The sequence below is a fragment of the Desmodus rotundus genome, chromosome 5 (assembly GCF_022682495.2).
Source record: "Desmodus rotundus isolate HL8 chromosome 5, HLdesRot8A.1, whole genome shotgun sequence".
Taxonomy (NCBI): domain Eukaryota; kingdom Metazoa; phylum Chordata; class Mammalia; order Chiroptera; family Phyllostomidae; genus Desmodus; species Desmodus rotundus.
In genome coordinates this window covers 43,653,546-43,675,036 of record NC_071391.1, presented here as the reverse complement: position 1 = coordinate 43,675,036, position 21,491 = coordinate 43,653,546, and the positions used below count along the sequence as shown (strand labels likewise).

The 21,491-nt window shown below is 40.8% G+C and overlaps 1 protein-coding gene across 3 annotated transcripts; it reads left to right on the top strand.

The window, feature by feature from the left end:
- Positions 1–3,068: 3,068 nt before the first annotated feature.
- LOC112317587 (tripartite motif-containing protein 5) lies at positions 3,069–20,347 on the top strand. 3 transcript variants are annotated; one of them, XM_045183607.2, is made up of 9 exons: positions 3,076–3,190; positions 4,681–4,742; positions 7,617–8,081; positions 8,666–8,761; positions 9,406–9,636; positions 15,503–15,525; positions 17,570–17,670; positions 17,963–17,989; positions 18,474–20,347. In XM_045183607.2, the coding sequence occupies exons 3-9, from the start codon at positions 7,659–7,661 to the stop codon at positions 19,055–19,057; spliced, it is 1,485 nt and encodes a 494-aa protein (XP_045039542.2). In that variant the 5' UTR covers positions 3,076–3,190; positions 4,681–4,742; positions 7,617–7,658; the 3' UTR covers positions 19,058–20,347. The 3 variants fall into 3 exon arrangements, with proteins under 3 accessions (XP_045039541.2, XP_045039542.2, XP_045039540.2); XM_045183606.2 differs by lacking the exon at positions 4,681–4,742 and having other exon boundaries at positions 3,069–3,190; XM_045183605.2 differs by lacking the exons at positions 3,076–3,190; positions 4,681–4,742 and adding an exon at positions 7,276–7,336.
- The last annotated feature ends 1,144 nt before the right edge of the window (positions 20,348–21,491 follow it).

The following is a 21,491-nucleotide window of genomic DNA, read 5'->3' as shown; positions in this document are numbered from 1 at the left end:
TTACAGATCTGGAGCTGTTAATGAGTGTCTTGTTAATAAATGTTTTGTTAGAGGTGTGTTTCTTGAAAGTGAATGTATTTGTCAATAGAGGAACCTATGTTCCTACAAGTTATGAAATGTGTTCATAAAATCCTATCTAGGAAATGCTGGCTGCTTATTTTTGGTTATGATTAGAAATTGAGGTCTCTAAAAGTGAAAAATTTATATTGAGTCCAAAAGAAGTTGCATGGTTTTGGTAATAGAAGGCATGAGATGGAAATACTTTTGAGAGAAAAGGAAGAAAGTGAGTTTGAAGATGGTCATTTCTGAATGGATAAGAAGGTTTGGAAAGATGTGAAAGTTGTGAAAATTTTGTAAAAGGTTGTAAAAGTATGTGAAAGTTTTAAGTTTATAGCGGTAAATGGACAAAGTTGCCCTTGTCTGCTCTACAAAAATTAGTAATTCAGATCATGTGAATGGTCTTGATGTGTATGGGTTTAATGTGATTGATATGTGTTCATCTGTATATTATGTGTAGTGTGTTTTCTTCTGTCTCCAGATGGTATTACTTGGGTGTAATGTTTTATTGGCTTAAAGAAATTAAATATTTATATAGATTAAGGAAGACCCTGTGGTCTAGACAAGGTGTTTAGTTTTAAAACTGCTTTAAGTTTGATTGATGTCTTTGAAAGTTGTCACCATAAATTATTTTTTCTCCCAGATTTACAAAATGGTTTATGTAATGGTCTTTTCATTCACTTGGCTTGATGAACCTTCCCAAGGCTTAAATTTTAAGAGACTTTTAACCTAGAAATGACTTTGAGTTGTTCCAATAGACCCTGGAATACATCAAGGATTTATTCTCTCTCCTTACAGAAGAAGAGTTTTCAAATTAGGTAGGCTTATTTGAGATGCTTGAGACTACCTGGGTGGCTTTGCCAAAATAATAAGAATAAGAGTAACTATATTCTAACTGCATACCTCTTGGCTTTCAGCTGGGAAGATTACAATTTTACTTGGACAGTAATGACCCTAGTATATACGGGAGAGTCCCATCTATTGTGTTAGATACTGAAAACTGATTTAGATGATGTTAAATTTCCTAGAAATTGTACTTTAATCCAATATGCGGATAATTTAGTTTATACACTAAGAAATTACTAGATTCTTTGAAGAACACAATAGAATGTCAAAGGACAAGCTCTGATTCTATTTACCGCAGTTAAAATACTTTGGTTATCTGATTTGTAAGGATGGGCTACTAATTAACTGTGAAAGAAATAAGAGGAATCCTATTTCCTCCTCTTCCAAAAATAAGAAATCAGCTGAGAAGATTCCTGGGTTTGACTGAATATTGTCACAGTTGGATTCCAAATTTTTACTAATAGCATGGCCTCTATATGTCTTATTAAAACCAAATTGACCTGACCACTTTCTAGTTCCTAGAAATGGTTTATTGCAAACTCCTTGATAATGCTGATTAATTTAGTTTACAGGTGGATCTTTGAAAAATAAACAGGAATATTATCGACCTGGATATGCAACAACTTCCATGGTGGACCTATCAAAGTTCCTATTTATCTGAATAAGATCTGCCCACCAAGCCTAATAAATTTTTAAACTAGGACTTTCAAATTGGCCAAATATCAAATAGCCAATCAGAACTTTAGAATATTGTTGAAGCAGCGAGGCTTCTTAATATTCTCAGGACAGCTCATAAAGAATGGAAAGTAGATTGTGAAATTATTAAATGACATACAAAAATGGAAACAATTGGCAATTATCAAAACACCAAGACTTTCTAAAGCTGCCACCAGGGAAGCAAAGGGAAATTGTCTAGCCGACGCTGTGGCTGGTCAGGCAGCGTTAAACAGACAAATTACCCAGACTCGAGAATGCTCCTTGCTTCAAAACAAACAAACAAACAAACAAATGAAGAAACTTCTTTTGCGGTTCTAACGGGCAGATGCAGAGGGAAACAGAATACGGCAACAAAAGGGGGACCTCTGTCCCAGGCAAACAGACATGGTTGGACACAGTCAGAAACCAATCTTACCTATAGGAGCTTAATTACCTATACTGAACTTTAACATGCACACGAGCTAAAATTGGAGTGCTGAAAGATGGTTCATTTTATGGAGTAAACAATATTCCTGGAAACTTCCTACTGTAGCTCATAGAGTACACAGCAAATGTTGAATGGATTTCACGCAACCCCCTTATGTCTTCTCTGCTTGTAATGTGGAAAATAAGGTGCTAAACTGCCATTCTCTGGAGCATTTCTCAATCCATTGGCTGTGCTTCCTGGCAATTGTTGTCAGTGAGGCTCAAATCAACTGGGCAAAAATTCTCTACAGGTTCCAATGTGTCTTACATTGACAAATGTTTCCTCTGGGCATCCTGTGGCCAGTCGTAGTGACCCATGAAATCATCCATCACCACTACGTTCCTTTTTGCTTTTTATTATGCCAGGACTATGGAGATTATTTGTTCCACAGTGTTTGATGACATTGCCCCCCAAAGGACAGTTCATGTAATTTGATGTCTGCAGTCTGTTTAGGAAAAGGTGTCATTTTGTCCCTATTGAAGCCAGGTTCTGAGAGTCTGCATCGCCCTGCTACCAGTCTGGGAGAGCCCCTCTCACTGACCATCTGGGGTAATTTCAGATCTGAGCAGCCATTCCCTCTCACATGACCTAACAGGACACAAATGGGCAGATTCACTTCCTTCAGCTGATGCCTACGGGACAGGAGAGCTGCCAGTATCATGGACTCAGGTGAGCTTTCAGCGTGGGTCCTCACTGTGGTAAAAGACAGACTTTATTCCCTCCTCAGAACACCGCGTTCATAAGGTACCAAGATGAGGTTGATGCGTGGGACAGTACACAGCTTAGGGAAGCCTAATTCTCCGAAGATGAATTATTCTGACAGCCATAAGAAGAGCTAGAATTAAGAGTATATTCGCTGGCCCCTGTGACCCAGGCACAAGCTTAGTATTTTAGGGGCCTTATGTGAATGCCCCTCATTGGTTCACAGATTTTCTCCTTCCCTGCTCCTCCCCTAAGAATCTAACTTTCATTTTCACTCTGCTCCTCCGTATCTTCTCTGTGCACAACAGGCCCCTGGTGTGGAGAGTGAATCCTGCGCATGACTGCCCCTCAGACTGGAACTCCAGAACAAGTGAACAGGCCTTATTCCCAGGAAGATTGCGGGTGAGTTTCCTTCTGCCCTCTGTGCAGTGCCTGGAGGGTGGTAGCCTGCCGAGAATACTGTTACAGAATTTGGGGCACAGAACGGCACCACAGCCATCATAGCCAGGTGCTCAAGGGGCTTTCCCTGTGAACACTGCCTGGGCCGAAAGGTTCGGAATGGGATGCAGTGGTGGGGTGGCGCCGGTAAAGTCGCGAAGGTGGCGCAGAGGTGTAGCCCTGCGGGAGGAGAGGAGTGGGATGCCGGCATTCCGCAGTCAATTCTGACTGCACCGCTGCAGCAAAGGGATGGAGCAGTTATAATCAGCGCCACCTACAGGTTAGAGGGAGATGCAGCCCTTCTCTGGCAAGGTACTGCTTGGATCAGCATTGTGGCCCCCACACCACATCTCCGCCTGTGGTGTGGGCCCAACAGGCTTCCACTTCTCTTGCAGGAGATGGATCTCTTTCCTGGTCTATATACTTCTCAAACTTCTGCTTCTGCCCCGCGTCCTGGCACAAGTTCTGCAAGTCCTTTAAATGCTTTCCTGGAGCCATTTAAGAGGGAAACTCCTGTGCCCTACACCTCTAGGGTTCTCCTGGGCATAAATCTTGTTTGTTTTTGAAGGCAGACGTTTTGAGGGTTCAGCTCTGGGGCATAGATCTCTTGGTCAGGTAGCCTGATGTGGGGCACAAACCCTTACGTCCTCAGGGATGGTCTAGGCAGTTGTGATATCCCTGCAGCGCAGGCACCACTCGTGGTTCCATATTTAGGCATCTTCCTGCCTGCTCTGGAGCCCTGGAGTCACTCTTCAGGTTGTGGGGCATGGTTGGGGGAGGGGATGGAGGAGGGTCAGTCTCCATCTATGAGAACTCAAGCTCCTCTGCACTTTCTTCTTCTGTGTCCCATACCAACAGGTGATTTGACCTTAGGTCCTTGTAGCCACACTATAAAACTAAACTCTGCAGCCCCAAGGCTGAATGCTTGATCAGCACTTCCCTTCTCTATAAGCTCTTGTTGTGTCTCAGGATTGGTTGGATGTTGAATGGGATGACAAATAATTGGATTTCCCTACCCCATATATGGATCATGCTTGCACTGTAAACACAGGTAGACATCATTTAATATCTACCCCTGATGCAATGCCTACCTCTGATCTTGCAGTTCATCAGAGCCTGATCTGGACCACAATCTCTGCAACCAGAGGCTGCCTGCATATGGCCTCTGGGCTGTTTTCAGTATATGGACCATTAGGTGGAATACACTTCTGGTTCTCCTTCAACCTCATTTCTTATCAGGTGCCCTTCATGTGTGATGAACATGGCACCAGTGGACAGTGTTAGCAGATCTAAATTCATCTTCATACAGCCTTTATAACATTTCCCTTCCTAGCACCAAACAAAGAGAATACCTTATCTCATACTGCAGGTATTTCCGTTACCATCAAAGTTTGGCAACCATTGAGAGATGAATATCTACTGAGATTTTATCTTTCTTTTTTATTGTTTCATAGTCTCATTTACTTGGAGCTCCTGAGAGAACTTCTGAGCCTAGACTGGGCCATACTGAGACCAGGTGGGAGAATGAGCATCACTGTGATACCACTCTGTGATACTCTCTTTAAATGACCACCAGCATCTTTTCCAATTGTGATGGTCATTCCCATTGATATGACCTGATAAGATATAAATTGCCAGGTACTTAGCCAATCTAGGGATACAGGACAGGAAACAGCATGTCAACAATGGCTGCCTCAGGTGAGCTCTCAGTGATGGTCTTCACAGTACTATAATAGAAGGTCCTTCATTCCTGTTCTCTCAGCCTTTTAAGAAACCAGATACAGTGGATATGTGTGAAGTCAGCTTAGGTTATATAAGACCAGAGCTACAGTGTACTGTTTTCCTTGTGAAAGCCCATAAGTACAGCATCCAAGGGCCTAAAAGAGACAGTGTTGGTTATAAAAGTCATGATCCTGTTATGCAAAATGAAATCTAAGCCTATTAACTGGCAGTTAAATTCTCTAGGAAGTCCTCAAATGCACTTTCCACATCCGGCTATTTTTGCTGCCAATAATACGGCCTTGCAATGTAGCTGAACTTCCACTGTATTATATATAGCCTCATAAGACTCTCAGAAAACAAAACCAAAACCAAATACCCAACTTATTAGAAGAGTAAGCCATTATCTGTACAGGAAGAAAGAGCCTGATGTTGACTCTTTGTTCCCAGGTACCTAATCTAACTGCCATCTTTTCCTCTTACCTAATCCTATGTCTCACTGTTTTCCCTGCTCTGCATTTGCTTCCTTCCTTGTCCTGAAAGCTTTATCTTCTCTACCCTGGGCAACTGTGCACGACTCATCTTCCCATTCCCACAGTGGCTCCATCTAACACACCACCACGCAAGGGCAAAGCTATTTATGTCCCTCCTCTCTCTGTGGGCAAAACATGGATAATTTCTCTTGCTCTTGGAAAAGAGCCCCTAAATATTACATAACTGGGGAAGTGCCATATATCATGGTAACTACAGGCTTATGTGATACCGAAAGCCTAGCAGTTTTTTGTATACCAGCTACACTGTCATTTCCAAACTCACACAAGGTGGTACAACTTTCATGAACAGGACATTTCTTTCCCTAATATATTTTTTCCTCACTCATATGCCGTATTTCCTTCCCCTTCTTTAGCTTTCAGTTCAGCCCTTTTGTTTTGAAGTTGGAATTGCTGGACAACCGACTATCTGTCCCCATTGTTGGATTTCCCAACAGCATGCACACCTGTCTAGTAGTGTTTCTCACATCAGCTTGTCGGCTGGTTATTTAACTTACTGTTACTTTCCAGGTGAATGTCAGGGTCATAGTGGTTCAAACTCTCTGTTTAGACTCATCATTTTGTTTGTGGGTATTAGTTTAGTTGTTAGCATGTAATTCATAGTCATTAAGAATTAGTTTAACGACCTTTCCTAATATTTGAGACTTCTTTCCCAGGGCAGATATTCATTTAATCTGTGTTCATATTGAAACTGGAAAAGACACTGGCATTTGGGCTGCCTGTCACTACCAAACCCAATAAGCAGAGACAGAGATTGAATCCTTATGGGCACTTTATTCAGATGGCTGGTGATCTGGGAAGATGGCAGGTTCCTACCCTAACAGACCATCTTACATTTCCTTTCCATCTAGCATTTTCATAACAGAGAACAAAGTTGTGTGAGAGGTTTTGAAATTCAGGGAAAATTAGATTTAAAAAACTGCAGTATTCTCACCCTGGGCAGTTAGCTATTCCCACATGTGGGTGGTCAGGTGGTCTTCTGTCTCCCCCTGGAACACAAAGGCCAGATGCCTCCACTTGTCCCCAGGCCATAATCTTAGCAGTGCTCCAGGAGGTCAGCTGTTTTCCCAAGAGTCAAGATGGGCCTTATCTGTACTTTCCGAACCAAAAGCTTTAACATATACATTACTTACTAAGCTTATAACTATTTACCTTAAACTAAAATTTTCCAACTCTTAAATCCCCTGTCATTATTTCTCCAGGTGTGTGCTTGTGTGTTCTTATGAGTATATTTATGCCATCTCCCTCCATATCATCCACATACATACCACTTTGGGGCTCCTGTCAATGTCCTTGGCACATTTTCCAGGCAACCATGAGACTTTACCATTTATCAACACAACACTTGCCAGAACCTTCTAAGTTACCTGTTATGTCTTTGATTAACTCAGTGTGGTAGGATCAGACCTCTGAAGGGGACCCTGAATACATTAGGTTCATTGCAACTATGCATGTTGAAGAGTGATAATCTTTGTAAGTCACTCACTATCTCTATGTACACATCTGATAAAGAGTTTGTTCCTGCCACGTACAAAACACATTCTCACGTATTATGTCATGATAATAAGAGAAGTCATTTCAAACATTCAACAAATGATGGCAATGGTTACACTGTAATTAAGCAGTCAGAGCAGGTCTTTCTGATAAATGAACATGTAAGGAGAGATTAACAGAAGGAATAGAGCAAGTCCTCCTTATACCACGGGCCGAATTGCATGCTGAGAAAAGAGCAGGTATATAAGTTCAGATGCATAAGGGGTTTGGTGCTTTCATCATCGAGGCTGTGTTTGCACATGGGAAAGAAAAAGCAGGAGAGATGTGGGATCACACGAGGACATTGGTAAAAAGGCCTTAGGTCATCCTTTTGTTCTGTAAAAGTAAAGGACAATAACCATCATTGCAGATAAAAATGAAATTCATCATGTGAGATGAATGAAGAGTATTTAAAATTGTTATGAATTGTCCTTTTCACCAGGTCACCAAGCTCCTTTCCTTGTCTCTTTACCTTTTCTTTTTTGTACTTCAATGATGTTCTTGCTCTGTCTGTGATTTTTACATAGTTAGCATCATTTATTCTTACCTTTCTTACTCTGCCCCCTTTAATCTTTCCAATCTGGCAGAAATCTGTGAGCCAGAGGAGCTTCAGATCAGGACATAGTGTGATGGCTTCAGGAATCCTGTTGAGCATAAAGGAGGAGGTGATCTGCCCTATCTGCCTGGAGCTCCTGACAGAACCCCTGAGCCTGGACTGTGGGCACACATTCTGCAAAGCCTGCATCACTGCAAACAACAAGGAGTCCACAGTCAGCAAAGAAGGAGGGAGCAGATGCCCTGTGTGCCAAAGCAGTTACCACCCAGGGAACCTGCGGCCTAATCGGCATATGGCCAACATAGTGGAGAAGCTTCAAAAGGTCAAGTTGAGCCCAGAGGAGGAGCAAAAGAGAGATCTCTGTGAGAGCCATGGAGAGAAACTCCTGCTCTTCTGTAAGGAGGATGGGAAGGTCATTTGCTGGCTTTGCGAGAGGTCTCAAGAGCACCGAGGTCACCACACTCTCCTCATGGAGGAGGTTGCCCAGGAGTACCAGGTAACAGACCAGGATGGAGGAAAGACAGCACAGAAAATAGTACTTGTTGGGAAATGTCTACTTTGCATTTGGCTCTAATTACCTTGCTACCATAGTCCTGAGCCCTGAGATCACTTTTGTCCCTATGTTCACCTTCTATGGCCTGAAGGATATTTCTGTGCATTCCACGCAATTAAGAAATGATGAGCAGACTCAAACAAGAAGTAGATATTTTTATAGCTTGTGCTAATAGGTGGAGGTTTGGTGCCAAAGCAGAGCTGTCATTGCCCCTTTGGACAGGAGGGGTAAGTGGGCAGCTGGGTGGATTGATGCCTAAATTCTTTCCTTACTACAGGATCAGGTTTCTTCTAGGACAAAGAGAATCAGTCTTCTCCTGACATGGGAATGGTGGCTTCTATCCCATGAGTCTTAAAGAACACATTCACTACATCAGGCTTCCTTCAAGTCACAGATTCTAACTGCTGTTTCACAGTTCCTGTAAACTCTTGTCTCTTCAGAGACCAGCCTGATTTTTCTCCCTTTGTTCTCTATTCTGTTGCTGAGAAAGCCTACAGCTAGACTCTGGTGTGATTCCTCCCTCACAGAAAAAGCTACAGGCAGCTCTGGACAGGCTGAAGGCTGAAGAGCTGGTAGCGAAGAAGTTGGACACTGGCTTCAAAAAAAAGAGAACTTCCTGGAAGGTAAGAGGAGACTCTTTTTGAGGGAGTTAGATTAAAAATCTGGGCAGGTCCTTGCGTTTTAGTCTCAAGGACCTCCCTTCCTCATGTTCCCTGACAGTCAATATGTCCAGTCACTGATCAGGCATTCTTTATCCTTTTCCTGGTGTGGATGGGGCAGAATTAGAACCTCTCACAAATTAACAGATATTTGTAGTTTAGTGGTTCTCAGAGAGAGTATCTGCTGAGGATGGCTAGTGGAAAGCTGTGTTCACTGCTGTCATTATTTTGAGCCTTGAACTCTTCCAGGGGAGGACAATTTCCCATGGCACATGGCTCTGTTCCCCAGTACTCTATGTTAGGTTGAGGGTGGGGGTGGGGGTCAGGAGTAATTCAGGGAGGCATGAGTGTCCTGGACAGCTGTGTGAAAGCTGAGCCACACCAGGTGTCCTAGTTTGCTTCAAGACTGGCTTCAATAATGCAGACTTGAGGCCATTACTTTGGAATGTGTTGAAGAGAAAATAATAGGAAAAATCAGCCTCCCTCAAAATCGCTCTCCTGTTTCCTTTACCATCCCCTGTGAGAACTTCCAAATCAAATGCTTCTTTTTTCTGGCTCCTAGCCTCTGCCTGATAGCCTGAGTCCCTCTCTCTTTCTCATTCCTGAAGAATCTAATACAAAATGAGAGCCAAATTGTCCGGGATTATTATAAAAAACTGAGAGGTTTCCTGGACACTGAAGAGCAGAAGGAGCTGCAAAAGCTGGCAAAGGAGGAGGGAGATGTTCTCCATGACCTGGAACAGTCTGAGAGTGAGCTGGTCCAGCAAAGCCTGGTGTTGAGGGATCTCATGTCAGAGCTGGAGCATCGGCTGCAGGGATCAATGGTGAAAATGCTGCAGGTAAGAGTTGGGAAGAAGCCCCAGCATTTGAACTTGAGAAAAATGAAGACTAAGTTTCCTGCTGTGCTGTGTGGCTGTGCTGTTTCTGCTGGTAACACTGAGGTTCCCATGGTCTCGCAGTGACCTTTCTTGCATCTATTTCAGAGGTCATAAAAATAATTGAATGTATGAATAACGAGGAAAATCTTGTTTTCAATAATGTATTAGTTGCAGTAAAAAATTGAACTGTAGAGAGAAGATTCATTGTTTCTAATTATATTCTATAGGCCCCTATATCTGTGATCTAGCCTAGAACAGTCTTCAGATACCTCCTCATGCTCCAGGAGTTTTGGTTTTGTTTTTTCCTCTGAGAATTACTTGAGATTTTTCTCTTCTGTATTTTTTGAATAAGCAATTGTGAAAGGTTGGTATTTTTTATTCTTTAATAATTCAATAAATTCACCAATGAAACTATCTCACACTGGACCTTTCCTTTTTGGAAGGGTTTAAAAAATATATGTACATATATATTTATTGAATATATAAATTTATATATTGAATACATACATAGTACAATAAAATATATATATTCTGTTGAATATATAAATTTATTGCATATACAAATATATAACCACAAATATATATATATTTCACTGTATTAATTTTTCTTAAGTTTTTAAACATTTCTTGAGTCAGATTTTAATAATGAACATCTTTGTTGAAATTTGGCCATTTTAAGTTGTCATTTGTAAACATGAAGTTAGTCATTATAATCCCTTAGAATCTATTTCATTTTTATAGTACTTACAGTAATGTCCCCTCATTTATTTCTTATAAGGTGATTTGCTTTTTCTTCCTTTTTGGTCTATTTGGTTATGTTTGGTTAATTTTACTGATGTTTTTCAAGAATAAACTTTGTTTTACTCATTTATCTACTTTAACCTTCCCATATCATTGATTTCTGCTCTTAATTATATTGTTTCCTTTATGTTTGTGTATTTTCACATGTATAATGAGTGTGTGTATTCATATAAGTGTATTGTGTTTAATTTGCTGTTATTTCTCTAGTTTCTTAAAGTGAGACTTTAGACCATTGATTTGACACAATCTTTCCTGTATCATTTTAAAGGATATAAATACATTGTTTTTGCTATTTTCTTTACTTCTGGATTATTTACTTGTTATTTTGATTCAATCTAACTTATATTCAAATTTATTTTGTGATTTTATTTTTGTTGTTTTTCAACTCTTGTTATCTTTGAAACATCTAATTAAAACTGGATGATTTTATAATTTTTCTGAATATTTTAAATTTAATTCCTTCCTAATCAAAAAGCATATATTTTACTATTTTAATTTTGTAAGTGTATTGACACTTGCTTTATAACCTAAAATGTAGTATATACAACAAATTTTATATAAATTTGAAAATGTGTATTGTGCATTCATTGTGAAAGGGAATATAGATGCCATTATAATTTTTTTTCTACTTCTTAAGTACCTTTAACATTCTTTTCTTTTTAATTTTAATTTTTTATTGTTATTCAATTACAGTTGTGTGGCTTTTCTCCCCATCCCTCCACCCCACCCCAGCCAAACCCCCATCCCTCCACCACTTCCACCCTCCCCCTTGATTTTGTCCATGTGTCCTTTATAGTAGTTCCTGTAATCCCCTCTCCTCACTGTCCCCTCCCCACTCACCCCTGTCCATTGTTAGATTGTTCTTAACTTCAATGTCTCTGGCTATATTTTGTTTGCCTTTTTTTTTCTTTCTATTTATTATGTTCCAGTTAAAGGTGAGACCATATGGTATTTGTCCCTCACCGCCTGGCTTATTTCACTTAGCATAATGCTCTCCAGTTCCATCCATGCTGTTGCAAAGGGTATAAGCTCCTTCTTTCTCTCTGCTGCATAGAATTCCATTGTGTAAATATACCATAGTTTTTGGATCCACTCGTTTGCTGATGGGCACTTAGGTTGCTTCCAGTACTTGGCTATTGTAAATTGTGCTGCTATGAACATTGGGGTGCACAGGTTCTTTTGGATTGGTGTTTCAGGGTTCTTAGGGTATAATCCCAGCAGCGGAATTGCTGGGTCAAAGGGCAGTTCCATTTTTAGTTTTCTGAGGGAATTCCATACTGTTTTCCACAGTGGCCTCACCAGTCTGCATTCCCACCAACAGTGTACTAGGGTTCCCTTTTCTCCACATCCTCTCCAACATTTGTTTGTGGATATGTTTATGTTGGCCACTCTGACTGGTGTGAGATGATACCTCATTGTGGTTTTAATTTGCATCTCTCTGCCTTTAACGTTCTTGTAAACCTTTTTCTTATCTGGAAAGCTCTTTGTGTCTCCTTCAATTCTAAATGATAACTTTGCTGTCTAGAGTAATCTAGGTTGTAGGGCCTTGCTTTTCATCACTTGCCTAATGCCAATCCCTTCTGGCCTGCAAAGTTTCTGTTGAGAAATCAGCTGATAGACTTATGAGAAGCTTATAGTTAAGAGATTACATTTCTCTTGCTGCTTTTAAGATTATCTCTCTGCATTATTCATCCTTCAGTTGGTCTTTTTTATGCTTTCTATCTGCTTCATTATGTTTCCTGTTTCTCTGCTGAAGTTCTCATTGAGACCATCTATTCTTTCCCTAAGTTCAGTGAGCCTTCTTATAACCAGTGTGTAGAATTCTGCATTGGTGGATAGCTTGCATCCATTTTTGTTTATTTTGGAATGTGTTAAAGAGAAAATAATCGAAAAAATCAACCTCCTCCAAAATTGCTCTCTTGCTTCCATCTCTTTTCCCTGTGAGAACTTCCAAACCAAATACTTCTTTTTTCTGAAGTTTTATCCTGATCTTGCATTTGGGACACGTTTCTTTGTCTTCTCATTTTGGCTGCCTCCCTATGTTTATTTCTGTGTATTAGGTACATCTGCCATGTCTTCCAGTCTTGTCTGAGTGGCCTTATGTAGTAGTGTCCTTTGCTGTTTTTGTGTTCACATGCGCACAGAGCTCCAGGGGTGTCTCTTTTGTGTGTTGTGTGTGTTCTCCTGCTGTAGTTGAGCCTTAATTACTGTTGGTACATTTGTGGCTGGGATTGACCCTCAGGCGGAGTGACTGTGAGGAACGACATTGACTCTAGTGAAGAAGTTGACTCCATGGAGTAGGATTCACTTTAGCGGGGCTCATGTGCCTGCTGTGTCCATCCTTTGGGTGTGTCATTTGTGGCCCCAATTGGGTGATAAATGGTATGGTCTGAAGCTGGCTACCAGGTGTGTTGACTTGGGGGCCTCTTGGAAAGGGCTTTGGTGTGAGCCAAGCTCAGCCACTACCTTTGTCTATCTCAGCACCACCTATTAGTAGCCCCCAAAGTAATCCGTGGCTGGTGGTTGCCTGTGCTGAACTTAGAGGTGCTTTGGAGATGCTATGCAGTTCACTAGGATCGGCTGCCATGACTGCTAACCTGGGGCTACTTAGCAAGAGGGAAAGGGCACACTGAGACCAGCCACTGCTTGTTTGGGGTTTGTGGATCTTGAGAGATTTTAGGAAAATTTGCAGCATGGGCTGGCAGGCAGCTGCTTGTGTGGATTACCCTCTGAAACAGATTAAGTCGGAGGCTTGATAGGTGTAGTGGGGTATCTCAGAGAATCACAAGGATGGGGCAAGAGTAGTGTTAGCCTGGTTGATAGAGACTCAGATTTGTCCCTGGTCTGTCCTGCTGGTTGTGGATGGACAGGGCTACACAAGAGAACAATGACCCCTGCTGGCACTCTAGTCCTTGGTAGAGTTGCCCTACCAGTCCTTCACCTGAAGCCAGACAATTCAGTTTTTCCCCCATATGTCTCTGGCCCTTTGCAAGCTTCTGTCTCCCCTCTGGAGCTTAGGACAAGAGTTGTGATAAAGTGACTCTGTGCTAGAGCCCTTTAAGAAGATGCAGGTGTTTCAGTAGCCCTCCATCTCACCTGCATTGAGTCCATGCTGGTTATCACAACTCAATACTGTGAGAACTCCTCTTCCCAGCACTGGCAGTCCTGGCTGAGGAGCTGGATGTGGTGCCGGGACTTCTCATTTCTCAGGTGGCCCCTCTGCACCCAAGAAATTCCTACTGATTCTCAACCTTTTAGGAGGGTGTGGTGTCAGCCAGTAAATTCTATCAATTTACTTTTGCCCTATTTGTATCTTTGAGTCTAAAATAAGCCTCATGGAGCTAGCAATGATTAAATTGCCTTTCATCTAGTCCAAGAATCTCTGCCTTTATTTGGAAGATTAAGACAATGATATTTATTGCAATACTCATGTAGCTCTATTTAGTTTATATTGTTCTTTGCTTCTTTATTTTGCCAGCAATTTTCACTGTTCTCTTGTGGATCAACAAGCTTCTTTCGAGTTAAACAGATAATTTTAGATTAAAATTTTAAGTTTACTATTTCCTATTTTTCGTGGTGCTTTCCCTTCTAAATGCAATATGCATCCTATTTTATCATGATGTATTTCAGATTAATACGAGGTTAATTCCAGTAAACTATGGGTACTTTCCTCCAACAATGCTGGCTGTATTACAGCCACAACACGGTGATGATTTAATATGGGCCCTTGATCCAATGCAGGCCAGTGCCATGCAAGCCTCAGAATTATTTGAAATAACTGGGAAGACAAGTTCTTTTTTTCTTTATGGGATTTATATGAGGAGATTCATATTTTCTTCATGAACTGAGGAGAAAGTCAATACAAAAAGCATAAATAGAATTTGGAGAATGACATAGACCAAATACTGATTACCATAGGTGAGCTTCAAAATTAAGCTCTGATTAAAATTAAAACTGTTCTCCAAATTCCTTTTCTTTACTTCATCTACTTTGAATTGTTTTTCATCATGTAGCAACAAATACCTAATACATAGAGCAAAGCGATGGTGTGTGTATGTGTGTGTGTGTGTGTGTGTAAACCAAGCATTTTGCCTAGTTTTTGGTGACATGGAAGAAGTCAATCTGAGATAGAGAAGACCAAATATATTGGTACACATGTATTCCAAGAAATAAATCTGTGATGATGAAGAAGTTCAGATGACGAATAAACTGTTAACGATGTGGACTAAACTAGCTCCGTAGAGAATGAGATGCAGGTAAATGTTGTAGTGTTTAGGACAGTGACTGAGGAGATATTATTAACATGAAAAAAGGGGTATAAGGGAGAAGAAATTTGGTGAAGAGTAAGGTACATATGAAGCATCCAAAGGTACTAGTTCCTATAGTTTCTTTACTAGGGAATATATTAACCTGCATTTAAGAGACAAAACTGAGTAAAAATAAAACTTGGAAATCAATTGCACATGTTGAATTTCAGGAGTGGATGTGGCCAATTATAGATAGTGTATAAAATGAGCAGAGACTTGAGAAAAGCCTACATGAATACATTTGTTTGCTTGTATCTTCAGTACAAGTGTTGTAAACTTCTTGAGGAATACTGTATCTACTCATCTTTCATTCTGCCAATTATGGTCTAGTGCTTGACAAGTAATCGTACATCACTTTATATTCATATTGAATAAATGAACAAGCCACGACTTATTCAAATTATCTCATGACAGCCTTATGAACATAGGTAAAATATCATGGGCCTCATGTTTTCCTCTTAAATATACTTCATGTCCAGGTAGTAGAAGCCTCATGCTGTGGTTCCACAAGGTGAAAGTTTATTCTACCTTTTAGGAAACCTGAAAACTTCACATGAGCCTTCTTGAATGATTGACCTGGGTTTTCTCTTAACTTGTCGGCTCTCACTTTGGGACCATCTCTATTCCCACAGTATTAAGAGGTGATAGGGATATGGTGAAGCTTTGTAAGTGAGGAGGCTTATTACTTCCTTGACTGGTGTTTTCTCTTTTCTCCCTAGGATGTGAATGACATCATGGAAAGGTATGTGTGGGAGACCAGAGATAGCCCTTTGGTGCTGTGAAAAGAGCTTAAAAGCCATTAAAGCTATCTGGTAGATAATCAGAATAAAATATTTCCCAGGGCAGGAAAATACAGATGTAGTTTTATCTTAAATTTCTGTTAACATATCATGGTTTGAGTATTCTCTAACTATTGCAAATGGACCAGTTTGTGTAGTGGGGAATTTAGGTTGGGAGGAGGGAGTTGCAGAGTTTGGGTAAGGAGCTGTTACAGATGAGATGTGGCAGTTTCAGATCCATGTGAATTCACGAATTTTATTCACCCAGCATGCCTGTATCTAACTCAGGTTCCCTACATTTCAAAGTGACTTTATCTGTTGGGGGTAGGTTGTGTCTTCTTTACCTGCCAAGCACAGAGAATTGGAATGGACTCTTATATTTAAATTTCTCCCTTGGGGGTAGAAGAAACCAGGTCCCTTCCTTGCAGTTCTCTTTATTTTTCAAGACAGATTTGAATCGCAAAAATATTTTGGCCCTGGTGCAAACAACTGATCCCTCTTGACCATGCACTTTTGAAGCCAGAATGAAAAGACTCATCCTTGACTCTAAATTTGCATAAGTATATGGCTGCAACAAGCTCTTTCAAACACATAAAAGGCTGACCACTATTAGTTGGGTATACATAACATCTTCTTTTCCAAGTGTGACTTTTTTTTTCCCCCCGGAGAACCCTACCTCTGATTTTATTCTGAGAGCCTCCCTATGGGGAGCAGACTTAAAGTCCTGATGCCCTCCAGACAGTAATCCCTCACGGGACAGAGGTCTCTCTCAAATTACTAGGAGCCAGGTTCTGCCACCTCTCTGTCATGTATTATCTCTCTACATCCATTCAGTGAGCTTTCCTCCCATTATTTTGTTTTAAGGAACCAAAGTTTCCTTTTCAAAAAAATTATGTTATTTTGTATGATTCTAAGAGAGGCGGTGGTTGCTTTTCATTTTGAAAGGAATTAGTGTGCTTCGAGGGCTGCCTAAGAACACACAGTGTGTACTGTAAAGTTAGACAGGAGCACTTTCCTTTGGCTCCAACCTCAGGACTCAGCTCTCTCCTTTCTTGTGTGTGGGGGGGTCCCCCTGAGGGCCCCCACCCCCACCTCGCCCTGGCTGCCATGGATGAGAATTAGTCTACCAAGGCATGATTTGCTTGGGGAGGAAAGGTGGCTGATCTTCAAAGGAGAAGGGCCAAGAGCCTTTTCCTCAATGGGCTTTCACTGGGTTCAATTTGCACAGGAATACAGGTAAAGCTCATCAGTCATTGTCAGGCAGTAAGGATCAAAGAATAGATAACAAACAAAGAACTCTGAGGGCTTATTCTGAGTCAGGGTCAGTTAGCTAAAGGGTTATAAAACTTTGGGAAATAAACTCATTCCATGCTTGGACCCGTATCAGAAAATTGAGTGCATTCTTAGCAAAGCAGGTTTCACAGAGTTTTATGTATTCTTTCTTAGGCCTGATCGCCCCAGGGAATTCACATTTTCCAGCACAGGGCTGCACTGACCTCTGTCATTGTTTCAGGCTTAAGTCAGGCAGGGGAAGTAAGGCAGCCAAGAGATTAGGAGACTTCTTGCAGACAGAATGAGGACTCAGGCTATGTCAAAGCTGAGGGGTGAGGGTCCATCGCCCCCTTTTTCTATAGCCCCCCAAGTCCTTCCCTGAGGGCCTCTTCGTGACCATGCCTGTCTTAGGGCATCCCTCCCTTGAGGAATCTTACCTGTCATTGGCTAGCTGCTCAGTCTGAAGGCTAAGCAGGGTAAAGTAAAGTGGGCAGAGGCAGGACCTTGCCATGGAGAGAAGCTTTGTTTCCTTAGTGGCTTATGGTCCCAAGGTCTGTCACTCAGCCTTAGCCATGGGGGTTTACAGATTCTGAAACCAGGCAGGGCAGTTCCCAACACTTTCTCAGGGGTCCATGGAAGGAGGCTCAAACGCTTAGTGGGGTGAAGAGACAGAAATCAGTAGTTGTGGACAGCCAAAAAGTCAGAGGTGTGAGAATCTTATTTTGTCATGTCTAGAAGTAAGACCTTCACTCTGAAGAAGCCAAAAACTGCCTCCAAGAAACAAGAGAGAGTGTTCCAAGCTCCTGACCTGAGTGGGATGCTGCAAGTGTTTCATGGTGAGTAATGCTGGAGCTGGTGGGTGGCTGTGGGCGTCTGGTGATGGTGGGAGTGAAAGAGGGAGGAGGGTTCAGTTTCTAGGTGTGGATAGAGGAGACAAAGGAGGATGGATATCGTGTGCTGATGATGTAGCCGTAGTTAATGGGGACTGACCAGCTGTCTTGTTCACCTCTCATTCTTCTGTTTACTACTTCACATATTTCCTAGTCTACCCCCTGATCTGGACAGAAAATAAAGTTTAGTTTTGGCTCCCTTGCTTCTATTTACTATTATGGATTTTTATCGTTTCAGGACTGCCATATGTGCGCCGCTACTGGGGTAAGGAGAAATCACAGTACCATGAAGCCACCCTGTCCTCATATTTTTATAGAATTTTCCATTTTCTACTAGGTCATGTGCAGGTTTTTTTTTTCAAGTTTTAAATTGATTTTTTAGGGAGAAAGCTAGAGGGGAGAGAGAGAGAAACAGAGAGACAGAGACAGCATAAAGACAGAGAAGTATTAATTTGTTGTTCTACTTGCTTCTGGTATGTGTACTTACAGGAGATGGAACCTGCAACCTTGGTATATCAGGACGATGCTCTAACTGAACTACCTGACTTGGGCTGGGTCTCATGTCTTAAGACCCATGATTTCCCTCTCAACACACACATATATATTATATTTCTTCAGTGTTATAACTCTCCCCAAGAACAGAACAAAGTTCTTTCCAGTTCCCATTCACATTACTTTCAGGATCTCCCTTACAATATCACAAATATATGCATATCATAGTTTTTCTATGCCCTGTAATTTTTCTACAGTTCATGTGACCCTGGATCCTCCCAAAGATGAATCAAAGATTGTCATTTCTGAGGATCGAAGACAAATGAGAATATCTTCTTTTGCATTGTTTTTGAGGATGTCTAATAATGATTATGATCAATTTGGTGTCCTGGGCTCACCGTTTATTACATCAGGGAAACATTACTGGGAGGTAGATGTGTCAGAGGTACGTGCCTGTGTCTTGGGGGTATGTGGTGAAAAATTCCCTGACTCAGACATGAAGAGTTTTGTTAGACAAGGTAACAATTGTCAAGATTTTTACTCTAGATATCAACCTAAGCATGGCTACTGGGTTATAGGATTAGAGAATAAACTTGAACATAATGCTTCTGTGGAATCTTCCTCCTCTGATCCCTTGAAATTAACTCTCTCCCTGACTTTTCCTCCCCGTCGTGTTGGGGTTTTCCTAGACTATGATGCTGGCACTGTCTCATTTTTTAACATCACGAACCATGAGTTTCTCATCTATAAATACTCCTCGTGTTCCTTTCCTCAGAAACTTTTTCCATATTTCAGCATGAAATGTACTGGCCCCATGATCCTGTGTTCTCCAAGTTCTTAAATCAGTTACACCCTCAACCACCTCTATGTAGGGCCACTGGCCTTGGATACATCTAATGAACTGAGCTTATCTGCACCATTCTCTCATCTTTTTCTTGCTCCTCTTCCTCTTTTTCCCACTGATCACCCATCATTCATCACGAGGGTGTACAATTTGCCTCATGTCATATTTCTCCAAAATCTTGTTTGCATTAACTGAGGATCTTAATTCGTCTTTTTTTCTATACTCCCAAAGAACATGACTAATGCCTCATAAAAATGCAGTTATGGAGGTGACACATCTCTACCAATATTTACAGCCACATTTCCTCTGCTGCTGAATGGCAAGATGAATGAAAGATTTTCAAGAACTTTTGTATATGATTAAGGGCCTTGTGTAGTAGTCATTCACTACAGAATGAGTCCTCAGGCATGTGTCCTTATCCATCAAGGAGTAAAGGAGAATTTTTAGAAATAATAGGTAGTAAGAGTGGAGTTTTGTGTCCACAGTGTCTGAGTTCAAGTCCACTCTCTCCAAATACACACAGTGAACCTTGAATAAGATACTTCAATGCTGATTTTATTTCTTAAAATGATCCCAGTATAGAAATTACATGATAGATAAGATCATTGTGAGAAGAAAAATGCCATTAAGTATAAAATATATAAATGTCTCAACTTAAATATTTTCTACTAGTTATTAAAAATATAAGCTGTGTCAGTGTCTCATGAAACAGGTTTGTGCCTACAGGGACAAGGGACCTTTTTTTTTTTTTTTTTTTATCAAAGTCTCCTGTTTCAGATCCCAGATACATCTGTGTTACTGTCAAGACTACTCCAGCTCTGCCTGTGATATATCAGCCTGGTTTTGTGTGTGTGTGTGATGATGAAATTATTATTATACTTCTGGTGTTACTACATATTAGCCCTAATCAACTAACCTAAATTCTAGAAGACTCAGTTTCTCATTTGTACAATAAAAAGAAAAGATTTCTACTTGATGTATTATTGTGAAAATTAAATAACAGAATGCTTTCAATAACATCCATCATTTCTAGCACATAAATAGTGATCAAGTATGCTGTCTATTCATTTTAGTTGGCCTCTCACTGTGACTGAAATAAATAATTTCAAGTAGTTTTCTTTCACTTTATAATCCTTGCTTTGTTATAAGAACTAAAATAACTCGATAAAGGAATTACAACTTCATTTAATTCTGAGCTAATTAAAAAATAAATATTTCTGTAAAACTTCCTAGTCTAATTTTTTCACTTTTCTGTAGTAAATATATTTCATTTAAATAAAATTTCAATTCAGACTCTGCCCTGCTTTAAAGAGTCATTATTTACAGAAATACAATAAGTATAAGAAGTACAACTGCTGGATTTCTTTACAACAGTATAGATAATCATTTCCCCCTCATATCCCAGGTCAGTCTCACTTTTGCTATGTGGTGGAAGTTTTCGGGAACAAAGGGATAAGCCAGTTGTTTTCCTCCAATGAGATAGCAGAGGCATTATTTCTGCAATGGATTTTCTCAGCAATTCAGGACTTGGTGGAATCCCCTTGACTTTTGGCATTTTTATTCTCAGCTCTTTCTTCAGAGAAGTAGGAATTAAAATAACTAGGTAGATGGATAAGTATGTTAGCATAGGTAGGTAGTTAGTTATGAATATGAAAGAGTGCAAAGGTAATTCAACATTGAACATCATAAACTAAGGAGCTGAATCAAATATGAAGCCAAATAAACTGGGGAAACTGAATGAGATACTGAGGCTGCTTCATTAGGAAGTCACAGCATTCTAGTAAGCCTGATTTACTAGGAACCATTAGCATTCACACACTCCAGGAGATCTCTGACTTCCAGACTTAATTCTCAGAGCTGGCAGGGAAATATCCCTGGGGCACTGAGGGCCAGATGTCAGGATCTGGGGTGGGGGGGATAGAGGGGGAATTTCTCTGCTGGGCACATGCCCAGTACAAGTGACAGTGGACCAAGGAGATATAAGCACGTGCACCAGGTGACACAGCACAAATCTTGGACATGTGCCATAGAATTTAAGATGGCAAAGGAAGAGAATTTAGCCTGAGAAAACAGTCAGATTCGAGAGGGTGTGCAAACCTCGGTGGGTCAAGGGGAGGGATTGGTTAGGGGGAGGGCCCCAACTGGGCCAGGGAAAATGAGGAAGTGGGTTGGATGACAGCTTTCTCCTTATGGACAACCATGAAAACATGGAGGTTTATCAGGATTCTCAGGGCATTGACTGCTGGTGCCTGCTTGCCCTCTACATCCCCAAGGGTGTATTAATTTCTTTCACCCCCCAAAATCTTACCACTACCTTTGCTCTTTTTCATGTGCCTGCCCTTTGAAATTCCTTTCTCACAACACCACAAAAGAACCCATTTTTAACAGCAACAGTTTTCTGGTAACCCAGATGGTATTCCAACACACAATC

Bases quoted from the DNA above. Each gene is read 5' to 3' on its own strand.
- LOC112317587 (XM_045183605.2), top strand. From the start codon at position 7,313: ATGTGGGATCACACGAGGACATTG. The intron at 8,762-9,405 runs GTAAGAGGAGAC...TCATTCCTGAAG, and splicing joins AAAAGAGAACTTCCTGGAAG to AATCTAATACAAAATGAGAG. The intron at 15,526-17,569 runs GTATGTGTGGGA...TGTCATGTCTAG, and splicing joins GTGAATGACATCATGGAAAG to AAGTAAGACCTTCACTCTGA.